At 40.9% G+C, this 24493-nt stretch overlaps 1 protein-coding gene across 1 annotated transcript in view; it reads left to right on the top strand.

Moving 5' to 3' along the window:
* The window catches only part of pasi1 (pasiflora 1), a 44570-nt gene extending 20446 nt beyond the window's left edge, over positions 1-24124 (top strand). The window contains exon 5 of the mRNA XM_071669758.1: positions 21336-24124. Coding sequence (XP_071525859.1) covers positions 21336-21416 — 81 coding nt within the window. The 3' untranslated portion in view covers positions 21417-24124. The remainder of the gene's footprint in view (positions 1-21335) is intronic.
* Positions 24125-24493: the final 369 nt, after the last annotated feature.

Genomic DNA, 24493 nt, shown 5'->3' with positions numbered 1-24493 from the left:
TCATTAATTAAACCAGGTATTCTCAGTCGCCAGCCCTTTTTCAGCGCACAACTCCACAAGTTGCTCACCATTTCCATTTCCCCAAGCCCCCCAATTATACCCTCAACTTCCACATGACTAACCATTGCATTTAAATCTCCCATCACAAGTACCCGGTCTTTAGCATCAAAACTGCTGGCACACTCACTTAGCTGCTCCCAAAACCCTTACCTCTCGTTATCTTTTTCAGAGCGAGGTACATATGGAGCACAAATAATCACCCACACCAGTCTGGAGATCACCTCCTCACATTTTTTGTTTTCACACACTCTCACAACTCCTGCTTCAGCAGTACTACTACACCTTCCTTAGCTTATGTCTTGACACAAACCCTTTGACTTTACCCCTAAGACATTTCCAAACCATTCTTCCTCCTTACCCTTGAGCTTCGTTTCCTCAGATCCTGAACATCCAAGTTCCTTTCCTCAAACATATTATCTCTCCTTTCTTCTCCTCATGGTTACATCCACACACATTTAGATGCCCCAATCTGAGCCTTCGGTGAGGATGAGCACTCCCCGCCCGGCCCTTTTCACTGTTTCATCTTTCAAAAACTGAAATACAGGGAGCATCCTGGTCTACCCCCTTTTAGTTGCTTTTCACAAAATACGAAGGTATAATTCTCTCTCTCTCTCTCTCTCTCTCTCTATCTCTCTCTCTCTCTCTCTCTCTCTCTCTCTCTCTCTCTCTCTCTCTCTCTCTATCTGTACCTATCTATCTATCTATCTATATATGTATATATATATATATATATATATATATATATATATATATATATATATATATATATATATATATATATTTATTTATATTATCCCTGGGGATAGGAGAGAAAGAATACTTCCCACGTATTCCCTGCGCGTCGTAGAAGGCGACTAAAAGGTGAGGGAGCGGAGGGCTGGGAATCCTCCCCTCTCGTTTTTAGTTTTCCTAATGAAGGAACAGAGAAGGAGGCCAAGTGAGGATATTCCTTCAAAGGCTCAGTCCTCTGTTCTTAACGCTACCTCGCGAACGCGGGAAATGGCGAATAGTGTATATATATATATATATATATATATATATATATATATATATATATATATATATATATATATATATATATTTTTTTTTTTTTTTTTTTTAAACTGTTCGCCATTTCCCGCGTTAGCAAGGTAGCGTTAAGAACAGAGGACTGGGCCTCTGAGGGAATATCCTCACCTGGCTCCCTTCTCTGTTCCTTCTTTTGGAAAATTAAAAAAAAAAACAAGAGGAGAGGATTTCCAGCCCCCCGCTCCCTCCCCTTTTAGTCGCCTTCTACGACACGCAGGGAATACGTGGGAAGTATTCTTTCTCCCCTATCCCCTATGTTATTAAGGTGGGATATTCATCTAAGTATAAAAAAAAGAGGAACATCACCAACACATGGTTGTTCATACAAGACAAGAAACTAAAAACACTTGTGACCTTTACCTTCCACATCACAGACATCAGTGTGCAATCCACATACAAAATAAATTCCCTTAGAACACCCACTAGTACCAATCATGGAATCCCTAAGCACTGTATCCTCTATCAACAATATATTTGCACTACTCTAAACTATGCTCTTCCTGTCAGGTCATTCAGGACAATCATCTGCATAATAGCCAGTAAAATTTAACACTTGTACAGCGAAACTAAGATAATACAACGTGACTTGAACAAGCTTGGCGTCCAGATCTGTGCAACAGCATTGGCCCTTTCCCATCCAAGCCACTTCATAAGCTCCCGCCAACATTCACACAAAGATAAAAAGCTTGTCCCACCCTCATACTTCAGCCACCTGTACGAACAGAATACCCCCAGCAAACACCACACTTACAAAACACACTCCAACATTTAAATGATCCGACCAATATAAAACAACTGTCTTCCAACTCAATCTTGGATTCCATTTCATCAGTCACACACCCATATGAAACTGCTGCACTCATACGATAAAATTGAGTCACACTAGCATGTCTGTTCTATGGAGGATACCCATTTTTTCAGCATAACAAACATCATTCCACCATATAGGATGCCACTTGCTCAAATGCAACTCAGCACCTACTCTACCCAGATAGACACATCACCACTGTTTATAATCCGCTGTCCTATCCGATGGTTTATGGATGTGGCTGACTTCTTGAGCATTAATTTACTTGTCAAAGTAAAACTGCATGGCGCATGACAACACTACTATAATGAATCCTGTAAAACAGTAGTACCAGTTTCAATATGTCTTTGAGAAAGCCACATCTGCATCATCAAAGATGATAATGAAAGGCAGCCAGAAATGGTCAGTTGGTATTATTCAAAAAGGAGGTTTAAAAAGTGATGCAGATGCAACATGGAGGGTCTCATGTTTTATAAAGTCCATCAGAGTTACAAAAAAAAAAGGGGGGGGGGGCCAGGTTGACTAGTGGGAACAATGCATAAGGAATTACATTTGGCATATATTTATCAAAACCACAAATAAATGCTTAGGTACATGCTAGTAATTAGAGCATAGATTGAGCAAAATGTTTTTTCAAACTGATGAATTACGTTCAAACCTATATGAAAATAAATTTTTTATTTTTTTTTATACGTATGTGAAAAATGGAAAGCCTCATGACACCTGAATTATTCTAGGACCAGAATCAGGATGTACAGCTTGTAAAATCATTTCAGTGTAAATATGTCATATGGTCATTATTGATACTTCATTTTCGTTTTAGAAACATTTTCCTTGTGGTATGAACTGAGTAACCATTAAATCATAATTTCTGAATCTGAACATATGGGAATTACCAAGCATGAATTCTTATATGGCAGCAAAAAAAAAAAAAAAAAAAAAAAAAAAAAAAATATATATATATATATATATATATATATATATATATATATATATATGTGTGTGTGTGTGTGTGTGTGTGTTATTTTATTATCATTTTGCTTTGTCGCTGTCTCCCGCGTTTGCGAGGTAGCGCAAGGAAACAAACGAAAGAAATGGCCCAACCCACCCCCATACACATGTATATACATACACGTCCACACACGCAAGTATACATACCCATACATCTCAATGTACACATATATATACACACACAGACACATACATTTATACACATGCACACAATTCACACTGCCTTTATTCATTCCCATCGCCACCTCGCCACACATGGAATAACATCCCCCTCCCCCCTCATGTGTGCGAGGTAGCGCTAGGAAAAGACAACAAAGGCCTCATTCGTTCACACTCAGTCTCTAGCTGTCGTGCAATAATGCCCGAAACCACAGCTCCCCTTCCACATCCAGGCCCCACAGAACTTTCCATGGTTTACCCCAGACGCTTCACATGCCCTGATTCAATCCATTGACAGCACGTCGACCCCGGTATACCACATCGATCCAATTCCCTCTATTCCTTGCCCGCCTTTCACATTCCTGCATGTTCAGGCCCCGATCACTCAAAATTTTTTTCACTCCATCTTTCCACCTCCAATTTGGTCTCCCACTTCTCCTCGTTCCCTCCACCTCCGACACATATATCCTCTTGGTCATTCTTTCCTCACTCATTCTCTCCATGTGCCCAAACCATTTCGAAACACCCTCTTCTGCTCTCTAAACCACGCTCTTTTTATTTCCACACATCTCTCTTACCCTTACATTACTTACTCGATCAAACCACCTCACACCACATATTGTCCTCAAACATCTCATTTCCAGCACATCCACCCTCCTGCGCACAACTCTATACATATCCCACGCCTCGCAGCCATACAACATTGTTGGAATAAGATTTTTGCCCCCTCCCTCACTTTATGATTCACCTCCACTTGCTTCCATGGTTCCATCCGCTGCCAGATCCACACCTAGATATCTAAAACACTTTACTTCCTCCAGTTTTTCTCCATTCAAACTTACCTCCCAATTGACTTGACCCTCAACCCTACTGTACCTAATAACCTTGCTCTTATTCACATTTACTCTTAACTTTCTTCTTTCACACACTTTACCAAACTCAGTCACCAGCTTCTCCAGTTTCTCACATGAATCAGCCACCAGCGCTGTATCATCAGCGAACAACAACTGACTCACTTCCCAAGCTCTCTCATCCCCAACAGACTTCATACTTGCCCCTCTTTCCAAAACTCTTGCATTCACCTCCCTAACAACCCCATCCATAAACAAATTAAACAACCATGGACACATCGCACACCTCAGCCGCAAACCTACATTCAGTGAGAACCAGTCACTTTCCTCTCTTCCTACACGTACACAAGCCTTACATCCTCGATAAAAACTTTTCACTGCTTCTAACAACTTGCCTCCCACACCATATATTCTTAGTACCTTCCACGGAGCATCTCTATCAACTCTATCATATGCCTTCTCCAGATCCATAAATGCTACATACAAATCCATCTGCTTTTCTAAGTATTTTTCACATACATTCTTCAAAGCAAACACCAGATCCACACATCCTCTACCACTTCTGAAACCACACTGCTCTTCCCCAATCTGATGCTCTGTACATGCCTTCACCCTCTCAGTCAATACCCTACCATATAATTTACCAGGTATACTCAACAAACTTATACCTCTGTAATTTGAGCACTCACTCTTATCCCCTTTGCCTTTGTACAATGGCACTATGCACGCATTCCGCCAATCCTCAGGCACCTCACCATGAATCATACATACATTAAATAACCTTACCAACCAGTAACAACAATACAGTCACCTCCTTTTTTAATAAATTCCACTGCAATACCATCCAAATCTGCTGTCTTGCCGGCTTTCATCTTCCGCAAAGCTTTTCCTACCTCTTCTCTGTTTACCAAATCATTTTCCCTAACCCTCTCACTTTGCACACCACCTCGACCAAAACACCCTATATCTGCCAATCTATCATTAAACACATTCACCAAACCTTCAAAATACTCACTCCGTCTCCTTCTCACATCACCACTACTTGTTATCACCTCCCCATTAGCCCCCTTCACTGACGTTCCCATTTGCTCCCTTGTCTTACACACTTTATTTACCTCCTTCCAGAACATCTTTTTATTCTCCCTAAAATTTAATGATACTCTCTCACCCCAACTCTCATTTGCCCTCTTTTTTCACCTCTTGCACCTTTCTCTTGACCTCCTGTCTCTTTCTTTTATACATCTCCCACTCATTTGCATTTTTTCCCTGCAAAAATCGTCCAAATGCCTCTCTCCTCTCTTTCACTAATAATCTTACTTTTTCATCCCACCACTCACTACCCTTTCTAATCAAGCCACCTCCCACGCTTCTCATGCCACAAGCATCTTTTGCGCAATCCATCACTGATTCCCTAAATACATCCCATTCCTCCCCCACTCCCCTTACCTCCTTTGTTCTCACCTTTTTCCATTCTGTACTCAGTCTCTCCTGGTACTTCCTCACACAAGTCTCCTTCCCAAGCTCACTTACTCTCACCACTCTCTTCACCCCAACATTCTCTCTTCTTTTCTGAAAACCCCTACAAATCTTCACCTTCGCCTCCACAAGATAATGATTAAACATCCCTCCAGTTGCACCTCTCAGCACATTAACATCCAAAAGTCTCTCTTTCGCGCGCCTGTCAATTAACAAGTAATCCAGTAACGCTCTCTGGTCATCTCTCCTACTTACATACGTATACTTATGTATATCTCGCTTTTTAAACCAGGTATTCCCAATCACCAGTCCTTTTTCAGCACATAAATCTACAAGCTCTTCACCATTTCCATTTACAACACTGAACGCCCCATGTATACCAATTATTCCCTCAACTGCCACATTACTCACCTTTGCATTTAAATCACCCATCACTATAACCCGGTCTTGTGCATCAAAACCACTAACACACTCATTCAGCTGCTCCCAAAACACTTGCCTCTCATGATCTTTCTTCTCATGCCCAGGTGCATATGCACCAATAATCACCCATCTCTCTCCATCAACTTTCAGTTTTACCCATATTAATCTAGAATTTACTTTCTTACATTCTATCACATACTCCCACAACTCCTGTTTCAGGAGTAGTGCTACTCCTTTCCTTGCTCTTTTCCTCTCACTAACCCCTGACTTTACTCCCAAGACATTTCCAAACCACTCTTCCCCTTTACCCTTAAGCTTCGTTTCACTCAGAGCCAAAACATCCAGGTTCCTTTCCCCAAACATACTACCTATCTCTCCTTTTTTCACATCTTGGTTACATCCACACACATTTAGACACCCCAATCTGAGCCTATCTCTGGGGATAAGGGAGAAAGAATAGTACCCACGTATTCCTTGCGTGTTGTAGAATGCGATTAAAAAGGGGCGGGAGTGGTTGGCTGGAAATCTGCCCCTGTATTACATTCCATATAAATGGAAGAGCAAGGAGCCAAGTGAGAAATGTTCCATCATTTGCTCGAGGCTACCTCGCTCACAAGATATATGTATCTATCTATCTATCTATCTATCTATCTATCTATATATATATATATATATATATATATATATATATATAGAGAGAGAGAGAGAGAGAGAGAGAGAGAGAGAGAGAGAGATCATACATCTGCAGCTTTGAGAGAAATAAGCGACACGTCAACATGGAGCAGAAATCATCAATTAATTTGTAGAACCCAACGGTGTGTTCCCTGAGCACCGAGGTTCGACCTTTGTCCACAGTTTTTCTATTCTCGTGTTTAATGACTTGATCCATAAGGGTCAGATCAGAGGCCAGGAAGCCATTATATCCGAGAGTCGTACTTTGTGCTCAGGGGACGCACCGTCATGCTCAAGGGCCACACCGTCATGCTCGAGGGCCACACCTGTCATGCTCGAGGAGCGCAATGTCATGCTCTAAGGATTAACGACTGTGACTCGATGGTCGTTATCACACTGTCACTGTGAGGTCGTTCGTATATTTCTTACCCTGCGAGTAATCACCTAGCTACAGCCAGTGATGTCAGGCATTGATGTATTGTAGGCTGTGTCAATCGTACCTTTTTTTTTTTCTTCCAGGGTATTAGCAGACGCACGCCTACTGTGCTGTGCTCTCTTGGTGTTCGATATCAGTGATGATAACATTGTAGTAATACCTTCATAGTTGATTGAAGTCGGTACTATTTCGGATTTCCTTCAGTGCCTTCGACTTAAGACTACTTTTGCTTCAATTTTCAGTAGGGATAACCGTTTCTGTCGTTACTTTAATTCTCTGAATATATCGCTGTCTTCTCGGTAGGAGGAAGGTGGATGCCATCATTGACAAAGTAAACGAATATTTTAATCGAAAACCTGGGGGGGGGGGGGGGTTAGTCCAGATTCCAAGTATAAGAGTAAAGTTAAGCCTCAAACTAATGTAATCGAATAACAAATATTGCCACCTCGTTCTTTACCCCCTCTGACGTCCATAATCTGTCAGTAACATGTGAGCTTTTTTTTTTTCTTCTATAATGTTACTGGTTATTGGTTTCCGCACGTGTTGCGTAAGCTGTTAATTTCCTTGTGAGTGATATCGGTCTTCACGCACAGACATGACTGATTACCTACTTTATGGCGATTTCAAACTCATAGAGATGTTAGCTGATGTTTCTTCTCGTTGGTAATGTTAGATTGTGACTAGTTGTTGTCAGAGGATAGTGTGTGATCATATTGCAAATTTTGTGTGAATGTTCGTCTGTTACTTGTTGGTAGTATGAGGTGTTCATTTATACAGTCTGTCGTCCTCTTTTTGTTCTCGAGTCGTCAGTTTGTATAATCCACAGCCTAAAACAAACCTAGCCGGTGCAAGCAAGTGTTCACCCACTTGCAACAACAATATGGCCACGCTTGGCGCCCAGTCAGCTGATACTGTAAACACAGTCAGCTGATCCTGTAAACAATGAGGCCATAGTGATCTTTGTGCTTATTCCCAACTCCCGTAAATCTTCAAACAGCCAGTTATTGTCACGTCTTCTTTGGCGTACGTAAAGGAAATGATAGCAGGAATGCACGCCATGGTTAAAGAAAAAAGAGGACACAGAAGTAAGAAACAGGGAAAGAGTACCTATGAGTACTATGCAAGGAAATTACCAATGTCGATTCAAGAAGAGTTGTGCAAGCTAATTGTTGTCTAGTGTTATATGTAAGATAGAATGTGTGTTGACTGAGTGGTATCAGCCAACGCCGTGTGGATAATGCAAAAAGAAAATAATCCTGCTTGGGCTGGAGGATTGAAACTTGACAGCAGAGATAGAGGGTGAAATAAATGCCCTCGGCATAACTTAGTTCTTTTGATACTGATGTAGTCTTCAGCACTAATCATAGGGTTAAGGGAAATCGTTTCAGAAATTCTGTAACTTCTCATAAGTGTTGCGTGTACAACATCCTCTGTGAAGAGTGCGTTCTTAATATCAGGGTTAAACAACATAATGTTATGTATAACCAGGAAGCTGATGCTATATATGTCCACATCAATGATTTCAGTCATCAAATTGACGAGTAGTTATCATATAACTCTGTAATGGATAGAAACAATGTTGAATCGTTTCGTGTCGATCGCTGTAGATATATTAATTGAATCAGATTGTTTGTTTATATAAGTGAGATAACTTTACATGAGAAACTTTTTTTAATATGTTTCCACCCTCCTGTGCACAACTCTATCCATAGCCCACGCCTCGCAACCATACAACATTGTTGGAACCACTATTCCTTCAAACATACCCATTTTTGCTTTCTGAGATAATGTTCTCGACTTCCAAACATTCTTCAAGGCTCCCAGAATTTTCGCCCCCCTCCCCCACCCTATGATTCACTTCCGCTTCCATGGTTCCATCCGCTGCCAGATCCACTCCCAGATATCTGAAACACTTTACTTCCTCCAGTTTTTCTCATTCAAACTTACCTTCCAATTGACTTGACCCTCAACCCTACTGTACCTAATAACCTTGCTCTTATTCACATTTACTCTCAACATTCTTCTTTCACACGCTTTAATAAACTCAGTCACCAGCTTCTGCAGTTTCTCACATGAATCAGCCACGACCGCTGTATCATCAGCGAACAACAACTGACTCACTTCCCAAGCTCTCTCATCCACAACAGACTGCATACTTGCCCCTCTTTCCAAAACTCTTGCATTCACCTCCCTAACCACCCCATCCATAAACAAATTAAACAACCATGGAGACATCACGCACCCCTGCCGCAAACCTACATTCACTGAGAACCAATCACTTTCCTCTCTTCCGACATGTACTCATGCCTTACATCCTCGATAAAAACTTTTCACTGCTTCTAACAACTTGCCTCCCACACTATATATTCTTTATACCTTCCACAGAGCATCTCTATCAACTCTATCATATGCCTTCTCCAGATCCATAAATGCTACATACAAATCCATTTGCTTTTCTAAGTATTTCTCACATACATTCTTCAAAGCAAACACCTGATCCACACATCCTCTACCATTTCTGAAACCACACTGCTCCTCCCCAATCTGATGCTCTGTACATGCCTTCACCCTCTCAATCAATACCCTCCCATATAATTTACCAGGAATACTCAACAAACTTATACCTCTGTAATTTGAGCACTCACTCTTATCCCCTTTGCCTTTGTACAATGGCACTATGCAAGCATTCCGCCAATCATCAGGCACCTCACCATTAATCATACATACATTAAATAACCTTACCAACCTGTCAACAATACAGTCACCCCCTTTTTTTAATAAATTCCACTGCAATACCATCCAAACCTGCTGCCTTGCTGGCTTTCATCGTCCGCAAAGCTTTTACTACCTCTTCTCTGTTTGCCAAATCATTTTCCCTAACCCTCTCACTGTGCACACCACCTCTACCAAAACACCCTATATCTGCCACTCTATCATCAAACAGATTCAACAAACCTTCAAAATACTCACTCCATCTTCTCACACCACCACTACTTGTTATCACTTCCCCATTAGCCCCCTTCACTGAAGTTCCCATTTGCTCCCTTGTCTTACGCACTTTATTTCCCTCCTTCCAGAACATCTTTTTATTCTCCCTAAAATTTAATGATACTCTCTCACCCCAACTCTCATTTGCCCTCTTTTTCACCTCTTGCACCTTCCTTTTGACCTCCTGCCTCTTTCTTGTATACATCTCCCACTCATGTGCATTTTTTCCCTGCAAAAATCATCCAAATGCCTCTCTCCTCTCTTTCACAAATAATCTTACTTCTTTATCCCACCACTCACTACCCTTTCTGATCAACCCACCTCCCACGCTTCTCATGCCATAAGCATCTTTTGCGCAAGCCATCACTGCTTCCCTAAATACATCCCATTCCTCCCCCACTCCCCTTACCTCCTTTGTTCTCACCTTTTTCCATTCTGTACTCAGTCTCTTCTGGTACTTCCTCACACAAGTCTCCTTCCCAAGCTCACTTACTCTCACCACTCTCTTCACCCCAACATCCTCTCTTCTTTTCTGAAAACCCCTACAAATCTTCACCTTCGCCTCCACAAGATAATGATCCCTCCAGTTGCATCCCTCAGCACATTAACATCCAAAAGTCTCTCCTTCGTGCACCTATCAATACACGTAATCCAATAACGCTCTCTGGCCATCTCTCCTACTTACACACGTATACTTATGTATATATTTTTTTTTTTATTATACTTTGTCGCTGTCTCCCGCGTTTGCGAGGTAGCGCAAGGAAACAGACGAAAGAAATGGCCCAACCCCCCCCCATACACATGTATATACATACGTCCACACACGCAAATATACATACCTACACAGCTTTCCATGGTTTACCCCAGACGCTTCACATGCCCTGCTTCAATCCACTGGCAGCACGTCAACCCCGGTATACCACATCGCTCCAATTCACTCTATTCCTTGCCCTCCTTTCACCCTCCTGCATGTTCAGGCCCCGATCACACAAAATCTTTTTCACTCCATCTTTCCACCTCCAATTTGGTCTCCCTCTTCTCCTTGTTCCCTCCACCTCCGACACATATATCCTCTTGGTCAATCTTTCCTCACTCATCCTCTCCATGTGCCCAAACCACTTCAAAACACCCTCTTCTGCTCTCTCAACCACGCTCTTTTTATTTCCACACATCTCTCTTACCCTTACGTTACTCACTCGATCAAACCACCTCACACCACACATTGTCCTCAAACATCTCATTTCCAGCACATCCATCCTCCTGCGCACAACTCTATCCATAGCCCACGCCTCGCAACCATACAACATTGTTGGAACCACTATTCCTTCAAACATACCCATTTTTGCTTTCCGAGATAATGTTCTCGACTTCCACACATTCTTCAAGGCCCCCAGGATTTTCGCCCCCTCCCCCACCCTATGATCCACTTCCGCTTCCATGGTTCCATCCGCTGCCAGATCCACTCCCAGATATCTAAAACACTTCACTTCCTCCAGTTTTTCTCCATTCAAACTCACCTCCCAATTGACTTGACCCTTAACCCTACTGTACCTAATAACCTTGCTCTTATTCACATTTACTCTTAACTTTCTTCTTCCACACACTTTTCCAAACTCAGTCACCAGCTTCTGCAGTTTCTCACATGAATCAGCCACCAGCGCTGTATCATCAGCGAACAACAACTGACTCACTTCCCAAGCTCTCTCATCCCCAACAGACTTCATACTTGCCCCTCTTTCCAAAACTCTTGCATTTACCTCCCTAACAACCCCATCCATAAACAAATTAAACAACCATGGAGACATCACACACCCCTGCCGCAAACCTACATTCACTGAGAACCAATCACTTTCCTCTCTTCCTACACGTACACATGCCTTACATCCTCGATAAAAACTTTTCACTGCTTCTAACAACTTTCCTCCCACACCATATATTCTTAATACCTTCCACAGAGCATCTCTATCAACTCTATCATATGCCTTCTCCAGATCCATAAATGCTACATACAAATCCATTTGCTTTTCTAAGAATTTCTCACATACATTCTTCAAAGCAAACACCTGATCCACACATCCTCTACCACTTCTGAAACCACACTGCTCTTCCCCAATCTGATGCTCTGTACATGCCTTCACCCTCTCAATCAATACCCTCCCATATAATTTACCAGGAATACTCAACAAACGTATACCTCTGTAATTTGAGCACTCACTCTTATCCCCTTTGCCTTTGTACAATGTCACTATGCACGCATTCCACCAATCCTCAGGCACCTCACCATGAGTCATACATACATTAAATAACCTTACCAACCAGTCAACAATACAGTCACCCCCTTTTTTAATAAATTCCACTGCAATACCATCCAAACCCGCTGCCTTGCCGGCTTTCATCTTCCGCAAAGCTTTCACTACCTCTTCTCTGTTTACCAAATCATTTTCCCTAACCCTCTCACTTTGCACACCACCTCGACCAAAACACCCTATATCTGCCACTCTATCATCAAACACATTCAACAAACCTTCAAAATACTCACTCCATCTCCTTCTCACATCACCACTACTTGTTATCACCTCCCCACTTGCGCCCTTCACCGAAGTTCCCATTTGCTCCCTTGTCTTACGCACTTTATTTACCTCCTTCCAGAACATCTTTTTATTCTCCCTAAAATTTAATGATACTCTCTCACCCCAACTCTCATTTGCCCTTTTTTTCACCTCTTGCACCTTTCTCTTGACCTCCTGTCTCTTTCTTTTATACATCTCCCACTCAATTGCATTTTTTCCCTGCAAAAATCGTCCAAATGCCTCTCTCTTCTCTTTCACTAATACTCTTACTTCTTCATCCCACCACTCACTACCCTTTCTAATCAACCCACCTCCCACTCTTCTCATGCCACAAGCATCTTTTGCGCAATCCATCACTGATTCCCTAAATACATCCCATTCCTCCCCCACTCCCCTTACTTCCATTGTTCTCACCTTTTTCCATTCTGTACTCAGTCTCTCCTGGTACTTCCTCACACAGGTCTCCTTCTCAAGCTCACTTACTCTCACCACCCTCTTCACCCCAACATTCACTCTTCTTTTCTGAAAACCCATACAAATCTTCACCTTAGCCTCCACAAGATAATGATCAGACATCCCTCCAGTTGCACCTCTCAGCACATTAACATCCAAAAGTCTCTCTTTCGCACGCCTGTCAATTAACACGTAATCCAATAACGCTCTCTGGCCATCTCTCCTACTTACATAAGTATACTTATGTATATCTCGCTTTTTAAACCAGGTATTCCCAATCATCAGTACTTTTTCAGCACATAAATCTACAAGCTCTTCACCATTTCCATTTACAACACTGAACACCCCTTGTATACCAATTATTCTCTCAACTGCCACATTACTCACCTTTGCATTCAAATCACCCATCACTATGACCCGGTCTCGTGCATCAAAACCACTAACACACTCATTCAGCTGCTCCCAAAACACTTGCCTCTCTTGATCTTTCTTCTCATGCCCAGGTGCATATGCACCAATAATCACCCACCTCTCTCCATCAACTTTCAGTTTTACCCATATTAATTGAGAATTTACTTTCTTACACTCTATCACATACTCCCACAACTCCTGTTTCAGGAGTATTGCTACTCCTTCCCTTGCTCTTGTCCTCTCACTAACCCCTGACTTTACTCCCCAGACATTCCCAAACCACTCTTCCCCTTTACCCTTGAGCTTCGTTTCACTCAGAGCCAAAACATCCAGGTTCCTTTCCTCAAACATACTACCTATCTCTCCTTTTTTCACATCTTGGTTACATCCACACACATTTAGGCACCCCACTCTGAGCCTTTGAGGAGGATGAGCACTCCCCGCGTGACTCCTTCTTCTGTTTCCCATTCTAGAAAGTTAATACAAGGAGGGGAGGATTTCTGGCCCCCCGCTCCCGTCCCCTCTAGTCGCTTTCTACGACACGCGAGGAATACGTGGGAAGTATTCTTTCACCCCTATCCCCAGGGATAATATACATATATTTATACATATACACATACACACACATACACATACATACACACATATACACACACACACACATACATATATATACATATGAGAAATGTAAAAAACAATTTAGAAAACTGAAACTTCTAGCTTGAAATGAATGAAAAAAAAGAATGTCACATAATGGTTCAACCTCTGGCTATGGAAAAAAGGAAATGTATAATATAATACTTATGTATATCTCTCTTTTTAAACCAGGTATTCCCAATCACGAGTCCTTTTTCAACACATAAATCTACAAGCTCTTCACCATTTCCATTTACAACACTGAACACCCCTATGTATACCAATTGTACCTTCAACTGCCACATTACTCACCTTTGCATTCAAATCACCCATCACTATAACCCAGTCTTTTGCATCAAAACCACTAACACACTGATTCAGCTGCTCCCAAAACACTTGCCTCTCATGACCTTTCTTCTCATGCCCAGGTGCATATGCACCAGTAATCACCCATCTCTCTCCATCAACTTTCAGTTTTACCCATATCAATCTAGAGTTTACTTTCTTACACTCTGTCACGTACTCCCACCACTCCTGTTTCAAGAATAGTGCTACTCCTTCCCTTGCACTTGTCCTCTCACTTACCCCTGATTTTACTCCCAAGACATTCCCAAACCACTCTTCCCCTTTACCCTTGAGCTTCGTTTCACTCAGAGCCAAAACATCCAGGTTCCTTTCCTGAAACATACTACCTATCTCTCCTTTTTTCTCATCTTGGTTACATCCATACACATATTTTGCTTTGTCGCTGTCTCCCGCGTTAGTGAGGTAGCGCAAGGAAACAGACGAAAGAATGACCCAACCCACCCCCACATACACATCTAAATACATACACGTCCACACACGCAAATATACATACCTATACATCTCAACATATACATATATACACATACAGACATATACATATGTACACATGTACATAATTCATACTGTCTGCCTTTATTCATTCCCTTAGCCACCCCGCCACACATGAAATAACAGCCCCCTTCCCCCGCATGTGCGCGAGGCAGCGCTAGGAAAAGACAACAAAGGCCACATTCGTTCACACTCAGTCTCTACCTGTCATGTATAATGCACTGAAACCACAGCTCCCTTTCCGCATCCAGGCCCCACAGAACTTTCCATGGTTTACCCCAGACGCTTCACATGCCCTGGTTCAATCCATTGACAGCACCTCGACCCCGGTATACCACATCGTTCCAATTTCCTCTCTTCCTTGCATGCCTTTCACCCTCCTGTATGTTCAGGCCCTGATCACTCAAAATCCTTTTCACTCGATCTTTCCACCTCCAATTTGGTCTCCCACTTCTTGTTCCTTCCACCTCTGACACATATATCCTCTTGGTCAGTCTTTCCTCACTCATTTTCTCCATGTGACCAGACCATTTCAAAACACCGTCTTCTGCTCTCTCAACCACACTCTTTTTATTACCACACATCTCTCTTACCCTATTATTACTTACTCGATCAAACCACCTCACACCACATATTGTCCTCAAACATCTCATTTCCAGCACCTCCACCCTTCTCCGCACAACTCTATCTATAGCCCATGCCTCGCAACCATATAACATTGTTGGAACCACTATTCCTTCAAACATACCCATTTTTGCTTCCCTAGATAATGTTCTCGACTTCCACACATTCTTCAACGCTCCCAGAACTTTCGCCCCCTCCCCTGCCCTATGATTCACTTCCGCTTCCGTGGTTCCATGGACGGATGGACAGATATATATATTATATATGTACATGTGTGGCAGGGTGGCGATGGGAATGAATTAAAGGCAGACAGTATGAATTGTGTACATATGTATATATGTATATGCTTGTGAGTGTGTATATATGTATACGTTGAGATGTATAGGTATGTATATGTGCGTGTGTGGATGTGTATGTATATACATGTGTATGTAGGTGGGTTGTGCCATTCCTTTGTCTGTTCCCTTGCACTACCTCTCTAATGTGGGAGACAGCGACAAAGCAAAATAAAATAAAATAGATATATATATATATATATATATATATATATATATATATATATATATATATATATATATATATATATATATACATATGTATATATCCCTGGGGATGGGGAGAAAGAATACTTTCCACGCATTCCTCACGTGTTGTAGAAGTCGTCTAAAGGGGACGGGAGTGGGGGGCTAGAAACCCTCCCCTCCTTGTATTTTAACTTTCTAAACGGGGAAACAGAAGAAGGAGTCACGTGAGGAGTGCTCATCCTCCTCGAAGGCTCAGATTGGGGTGTCTAAATGTGTGTGGATGTAACCAAGATGAGAAAAAAGGAGAGATAGGTAGTATGTTTCAGGAAAGGATCCTGGATGTTTTGGCTCTGAGTGAAACGAAGCTCAAGGGTAAAGGGGAAGAGTGGTTTGGGAATGTCTTGGGAGTAAAGTCAGGGGTTAGTGAGAGGACACGAGCAAGGGAAGGAGTAGCAATACTCCTGAAACAGGAGTGGTGGGAGTATGTGATAGAGTGTAAGAAAGTTAAATTGATATGGGTAAAACTGAAAGTAGATGGAGAGAGATGGGTGATTATTGGTGCATATGCACCTGGGCATGAGAAGAAAGATCATGAGAGGCAAGTGTTTTGGGAGCTGCTGAATGAGTGTGTTAGTAGCTTTGGTGCACGAGACCAGGTTATAGTGATGGGTGATTTGAATGCAAAGGTGAATAATGTGGCAGTTGAGGGAATAATTGGTGTACATGGGGTGTTCAGTGTTGTAAAAGGAAATGGTAAAGAGCTTGCAGATGTATGTGCTGAAAAAGAACTGGTGATTGGGAATACCTGGTTTAAAAAGAGAGATATACATAAGTATATGTATGTAAGTAGGAGAGATGGCCAGAGAACGTTATTGGATTACGTGTTAATTGATAGGAGTGCGAAAGAGAGACTTTTGGATGTTAATGTGCTGAGAGGTGCAACTGGAGGGATGTCTGATCATTATCTTGTGGAGGCGAAGGTGAAGATTTGTAGGGGTTTTCAGAAAAGAAGAGCGAATATTGGGATGAAGAGAATGGTGAGAGAAAGTGAGCTTGGAGGCAGGAGGTCAAGAGAAATGTGCAAGAGGTGAAAAAGAGGGCAAATGAGAGTTGGGGTGAGAGAGTATCATTAGATTTTAGGTAGAATAAAAGGATGTTTTGGAAGGAGGTAAATAAAGTGCGTAAGACAAGGGAACAAATGGAAGCATCAGTGAAGGGGGCTAAAGGGGAGGTGATGACAAGTAGTGGTGATGTGAGAAGGAGATGGAGTGAGTATTTTGAAGGTTTGTTGAATGTGCTTGATGATAGAGTGGCAGATATAGGGTGTTTTGGTAGAGGTGGTGTGCAAAGTGAGAGGGTTAGGGAGAATGATTTGGTAAACAGAGATGATGTAGTAAAAGCTTTGCGGAAGATGAAAGCTGGTAAGGCAGTGGGTTTGGATGGTATTGCAATGGAATTTATTGAAAAAGGGGGTGACTGTATTGTTGACTGGTTAGTAAGGTTATTTAATGTATGTATGACTCATGGTGAGGTTCCTGAGGACTGGCGGAATGCTTGCATAGTGCCATTGTACAAAGGCAAAGGGGATAGGAGTGAGTGCTCAAATTACAGAGGTATAAGTTTGTTGAGTATTCCTGGTAAATTTTATGGGAGGGTATTGATTGAGAGGGTGAAGGCATGTACAGAGCATCAGATGGGGAAGAGCAGTGTGGTTTCAGAAGTGGTAGAGGATGTGTGGATCAGGTGTTTGCTTTGAAAAATGTATGTGAGAAGTACTTCGAAAAAAAATGGATTTGCATATAGCATTTATGGATCTGGAGAAGGCATATGATAGAGTTGATAGAGATGCTCTGTGGAAGGTATTAAGAATATATGGTGTGGGAGGCAAGTTGTTAGAAGCAGTGAAAAGTTTTTATCGAGGATGTAAGGCATGTGTACGAGTAGGAAGAGAGGAAAGTGACTGGCTCTCAGTGAATGTAGGTTTGCGGCAGGGGTGCGTGATGTCTCCGTGGTTGTTTAATTTGTTTATGGATGGGGTTGTTAGGGAGGTAAATGCAAGAGTTTTGGAAAGAGGGGCAAGTATGCAGTCTGTTGTGGATGAGAGAGCTTGGGAAGTGAGTTAGTTGTTGTTTGCTGATGATACAGCTCTGGTGGCTGAATCGTGTGAGAAACTGCAGAAGCTGGTGACTGAGTTTGGTAAAGTGTGTGAAAGAAGAAAGCTGAGAGTAAATGTGAATAAGAGCAAGGTTATTAGGTACAGTAGGGTTGAGGGACAGGTCAATTGGGAGGTAAGTTTGAATGTAGAAAAAGTGGAGGAAGTGAAGTGTTTTAGGTATCTGGAAGTGGACTTGGTAGCAGATGGAGCCATGGAATCTGAAGTAAATCATAGGGTGGGGGAGGGGGCAAAAGTTCTGGGAGCGTTGAAAAATGTGTGGAAGTTGAGGACCTTATCTTGGAAGGCAAAAATGGGTATGTTTGAAGGAATAGTGATTCCAACAATGTTACATGGTTGCAAGGCGTGGGCTATAGATAGAGTTGTGCGGAGGAGGGTGGATGTGCTGGAAATGAGATGTTTGAGGACAATATGTGGTGTGAGGTGGTTTGATTGAGTAAGTAATGAAAGGGTAAGAGAGATGTGTGGTAATAAAAAGAGAGTGGTTGAGAGAGAAGAGGGTGTTTTGAAATGGTTTGGTCACATGGAGAGAATGAGTGAGGAAAGATTGACCAAGAGGATATATGTGTCAGAGATAGAGGGAATGAGGAGAAGTGGGAGATCAAATTGGAGGTGGAAAGATGGAGTGAAAAAGATTTTGAGTGATCGGGGCCTGAACATGCAGGAGGGTGAAAGGCGTGCAAGGAATAGAGTGAATTGGAATGATGTGGTATATCGGGGTCAAGTTGCTGTCAGTGGATTGAACCAGGGCATGTGAGGCGTCTGGAGTAAACCATGGAAAGTTTTTTGGGGCCTGGATGTGGAAATGGAGCTGTTGTTTCAGTGCATTATACATGACAGCTAGACTGAGTTTGAAAGAATGTGGCCTTTGTTGTCTTTTCCTATGGCTACCTCGCGTGTGTGAGGGGGAAGGGGGTTGTCATTTCATGTGTGGTGGGGTGGCGTCGGGAATGAATAAGGGCAGACAGTATGAAAAATGTACATGTTTATATATTTATATGTCTGAGTGTGTATATATATGTATACGTTGAGATGTATAGATATGTATATGTGCTGTGTGTGGATGTGTATGTATATACATGTGTATGTGGGTGGGTTGGGCCTTTCTTTTGTCTGTTTCCTTGCGCTACCTCACTAACACAGGAGACAGCGACAAAGTATAATAATAATGATAATATGTATGTAGTGAAAAGAGAGATGAAAGCAAAACTAGGGAAAGGTGGTGCAGAGTTAGAGTATGGTGGTGAGATATGGTGGCTAGTGGCAAGCCTGCTTGCGGATGATACTGTGTTGTTTGTCCGGAATGAAGAGAAGTTGCAGAGGGTTTTATGTGTGTTTTATGATGTGTGTAAATGCAGATGATTGAAAGTAAATGCAGGTAAAAGTGAAGTAATGGTGATTGAAAGGAAACGAGCGAAAGTATAGAGTGAAAGATGAATTTGCATTCAGGAGCTTTTTTTGGTAAGTTTGGTGATATGGAAGGAGAGATAAGGGAGAATGCAGTATAGGGTAGAATAGTCATTGGGTCCATTAATAGAATAATGAAGGGTAGAGGTGTAAGTACAGAAGTGGGGAGAAATTAAGGACAGCATAATCCTTCCAACCCTGACCTATGCAACTGAAACATGGACATGGAATGAGGTGCAGAGGTCAAGAATCCAGGCTGTGGAAATGAGCTATTTGAGAAAAGTGGTATGACTAGATGGAGTGAAGAAAGAAATTAAGTGATGTATAAGAGATGTGTGATGGCAGGGAATGAACTGTGAAGTAGTAGAATAGTTGAAACTTAATACTTTGAGGTGATTTGGGCATGTGGAAAGAATGCAAGACTGGGAGTTTACAAGGAGAGTTTATGGTAGTACAGTTCAAGGGGTTGGTGTGAGAGGATGACCACCTGTGATGTGGGCAAATAGAGTGGAAGAACACTGGAAGGAGAGAAATGGTGGAAGAATGCATGGAATGGTGTATGTAAAGGAAGCATGTAAGGACAGGGATAAGTGGACTCTTTCCTGTAGCCACTCCCTTGATGGGAGTTCCTTGAGGGAATGGACATCAGAGATATTGATGAATCTAGGCATACCTGGATTCAAATTTGAAATAAAGTAATAGATGTATTAGTACATTTTAATCAAAAGATAAATGGTAAGATGATTATATGATCATTAACATTGTGTAGCTGTTCATATTTAAGTCACTTTTGGTCATATGATGAAGTGTCTAAGAATTAAACATAAAGGATAGATATGGTGTGATTTTCCCATTTCTAGAAGCACTTCATATTTTTTCAAACAAGTTTCTTAGTATGACCTCCTGTTACTCTTGCAATGCATCTTTCAAAGAAATTTTCAATATCAAAATTGTAAATTTCTGTAAAGAAAATTGAAGATTGTAACAAAGTCTTCATTCAATCTTATTTCTCCCCATTGAAAGCAATTACGTAGCATCTATTGTCTCTGTAACTTGGCTTATTTATATCGGGTTCAAACAGTGCATACAGTGTGTACACTAACTTAATTTTTATAATTACCTTTTGTGTGTAACTATGTCTTTGTACTCTAGGGATCCCATCTCCTGAACCTTCTCTATGATCAAAAAGTTTTTAACTTAACTAATGTATCCACTATGGGGAGTGAGGTTTTCACTGTGAAGTGCCATCTGTTATCATACAACCTCTTAGATTCATGTATGTTTCTGCGTTAACCATGCCCTGTGTCAAATTTTTCCATTTATTGACTACATCCTTATTAGCAAGTCTCGTACTTAATTTCATAATATGTCCTTTGATTACTCTACTCCTTCATCTCTTGAAGACTGTTCCTTGTCCACATCAGCATTATCTTGAAAACGCTTAACTGCTGTGATCAGGTCACCCCACACTCTTCTCCTTCCTTTCTCTGTGAGGTCTTTTTGCTTCTTTTGATGCAATGACCAAACCTGAGAAGCATATTCTAGTTTTAGTCTTATGTAGGATGTATGTGTGTGTGACAAGGTCATAAGTAAAAAAATTGAAAATATTTTATATACAGGTATGTGTGTATTTTCAAAATGGAAATTTCTGCATGAAGGGTTATTCTTCAGCATTATATTAATTCTTTTTTTTAGTTAATAAATGTCTCACATCATTCCCTGTATTTCAGGTGTACATGCACAGATGTGTCAAGAGCCAGTATGATAATATTAAAAGGGCTCAGGCCCCAAACATCGTGCAGCTGTACTGATCTTCAGTTCTCATATGCTACTTAGAGTGCAAAACTTTGCAACATCCGTCCTTTTTAATTACCGTCGTGTTTACATTAAACATCTCTCTTCATGCAATGATCAAGAAAGAGTCCTGCAGTGCTCAAGAGAGAGAGTTCAGCACAACACTTGTCTTATGATTATACTAGTGGCACAAAAATGTACAACTTTCTGTCTTCAGTTACCACCCAAGGTCACCTGAACATTGTTTGCTTTCATTCACTACCTTGAGGACACAGTTGCACAATATGTGTCTGTACATTATCCTGGTTAGACATATGCATGATCTGTCTTTGTATGCCTTTATAGGGACTTATTTGCATAGTTTTTTTTTCTCACCCTGGGAGTATAACTGCAAAGATGTCCTTGTGCCCCAAGTAGGAGACACACTTGGATAACATTTGCCTTCTTGTTTCTTCCAGGGGATGCATCAGCATAATTTCCTACCATATGCTTTGCCCTTTCAGACTTGTGAATGCATCATCTATTTTCATGTGCCATCCTGGGAACACACCTGCACAGTATGCATTCTTTCATGCCAGCTTTGGGATATACGTGCATACCATAATTCCTTCTGTAACTCTTTTGAGACACACTTGATCAACTTTCCAATCTACTTAACCTTATTTTTTGGGCTCAATAGGAATGTGCTTTCAACATGATGTGTTTTATCTTTGTATTTTACCAATATCTGACTAAATATTACTTTGTATGATCTCTCATGTAGGAGCTGTTGTTGTCGTTGTAGTTATTTGATGTTTGTTTAGTCTCTGTATTTCTGTTTTACAGAGTCATGATGTTCATGAAATAGTTTACCTGTATATTTAAAAGATGTTCACATTTTGATATATGCAAGTACTTATTTATAGTTTCACATGTCTCAACTGGAAGTTAAAGGTTTGGAAAACTTTACATAGCCAATAGTTTTATGATTATACCTATAGCTTGGGGTGTTTGATGTAATGCACTAATTATAAAGTGAGTGGTCAAGTATATCCCCTGAACTGATGGTATGAAACACATTCTTATAAAAAGGTAAGATTTTCGAATCTTTCTTATACTGTGTTCCTCTGCTGAGCTACTTGATTTTCTGTGTGTTCTCAGACTCTTCATCCTTTATTCTTCTGTTAGAATCTCCTTGAGCATACTGTCCTGTTAAACTCCTGTTCAGACACTCTTTTCCCTTTAAACCTTTTTCTCTGACGTTCTTCACTTTCAGAGCAGGAAGACATATAACATCCGTCCTAAGCATTTTGCCTGTTTACCATCTTTACATTCTCATATACAAGTATCAAAGATCCAGGGACTTTCTGAAAATATGAACAGAAGAATCTCTCACGTTATTTTAGCTATTCAGTGAAGGTGTGATCAAATTTACACAAAGAAAGATTATTATAAATGAAAAGAACAGGACATAGAGATATTGGAATAGTAGAAAAAGACAAAAATGGAAGAAAAGAGAGATAGAAAACTGCATCTTTGAGAAAAGGTGAAGGGAAACAAAAACACAGAAAAATATGCATAGAGAGAGCTTTGAAATATGTATAGTTTAACTTTTTTAGGACATGCCAGTTTTAAAATTGTGTCTTCCATAGGCAGTAAGATTTGGAATATTAAAAAAAAAGCTATTTAAACAACAACAGCTTTTTAAACCCAGCACATCTCACACTTACACCTTGGCATGACAGTAACGCTCTTAAGTTATGACAATACCATCGTTAGATTTCTTAGATACAGGAATAGCTTTCAAGGAAGTTCCCTAAAGGTGTCCATTGTCCACCTGAAAATGACTTCCTTTCATATTCAACATGTTAAGTTGATATGTATATCTGACGTCACCAAGTTTGTTTCGTCTGTTCAAGAATGGGTGGTAACAGAGGTGAATGGCTTGTGGGTGGGAGTGAGGGTCCCATACCTCTCTACCCTGATGGTCTTTGGGTAAGTGAGCCTTCTTGCTAGTTGATAAGAGCTACATCTTAGCACTACATGCCCCTTGGTTACTTCCAGTGCAGCTAGGAAAATTCAGATGCTTGGTGCACATAGTAAGGCCTTACTTATTAGTCATGCACCATGCCCAAACAGACCTTTTAAGATAAGGACATCTAGCAAAACACCAGATGGACTGTAATGTGAAATGTAGCCGAAGAAAGCAGCTCCAATTAGAAGTACATTACTTGTAGAGCCTAGTTAAATTCTTTAGACATTCTCCACTGAATTCCACCTTGAATTCTTCCCTCTCTGAAACCCTCTCCTCTTAGACCTTATTCTGTAGAAACCTTCACTTGAACTTTCCCCTAATCTACCTTGATGGTGATGATTATATATATATACGCGCATAATTGTGATCCTTTCCAATATATATATATATGCACGTGGGAAGTGTGTGTGTATATATATATATATATATATATATATATATATATATATATATATATATATATATATATATATATATATGTGTATATATATATGTGTATATATATATATATATATATATATATATATATATATATATATATATATATATATATATATATATATATTTTTTTTTTTTCATACTATTCGCCATTTCCCGCATTAGCGAGGTAGCGCTAAGAACAGAGGACTGGGCCTTTGAGGGAATATCCTCACCTGGCCCCCTTCTCTGTTCCTTCTTTTGGAAAAAAAAAAAAAAAAAAAAAAAAAAAAACGAGAGGGGAGGATTTCCAGCCCCCCGCTCCCTTCCCTTTTAGTCGCCTTCTACGACACGCAGGGAATACGTGGGAAGTATTCTTTCTCCCCTATCCCCAGGGATAATATATATATATATATATATATATATATATATATATATATATATATATATATTTAGGGGATAGGGGAGAAAGAATACTTCCCACGTATTCCCTGCGTGTTGTAGAAGGCGACTAAAAGGGGAGGGAGCGGGGGGCTGGAAATCCTCCTCTCTCGTTTTTTTTTAATTTTCCAAAAGAAGGAACAGAGAAGGGGGCCAGGTGAGGGTATTCCCTCAAGGGCCCAGTCCTCTGTTCTTAACGCTACCTCGCTAATGCGGGAAATG

This window comes from Panulirus ornatus, chromosome 14 (assembly GCF_036320965.1).
Source record: "Panulirus ornatus isolate Po-2019 chromosome 14, ASM3632096v1, whole genome shotgun sequence".
Lineage (NCBI taxonomy): Eukaryota > Metazoa > Arthropoda > Malacostraca > Decapoda > Palinuridae > Panulirus > Panulirus ornatus.
The sequence above is the reverse complement of the archived record's forward strand: the minus strand, read 5'-3'. Positions and strand labels throughout refer to the sequence as shown.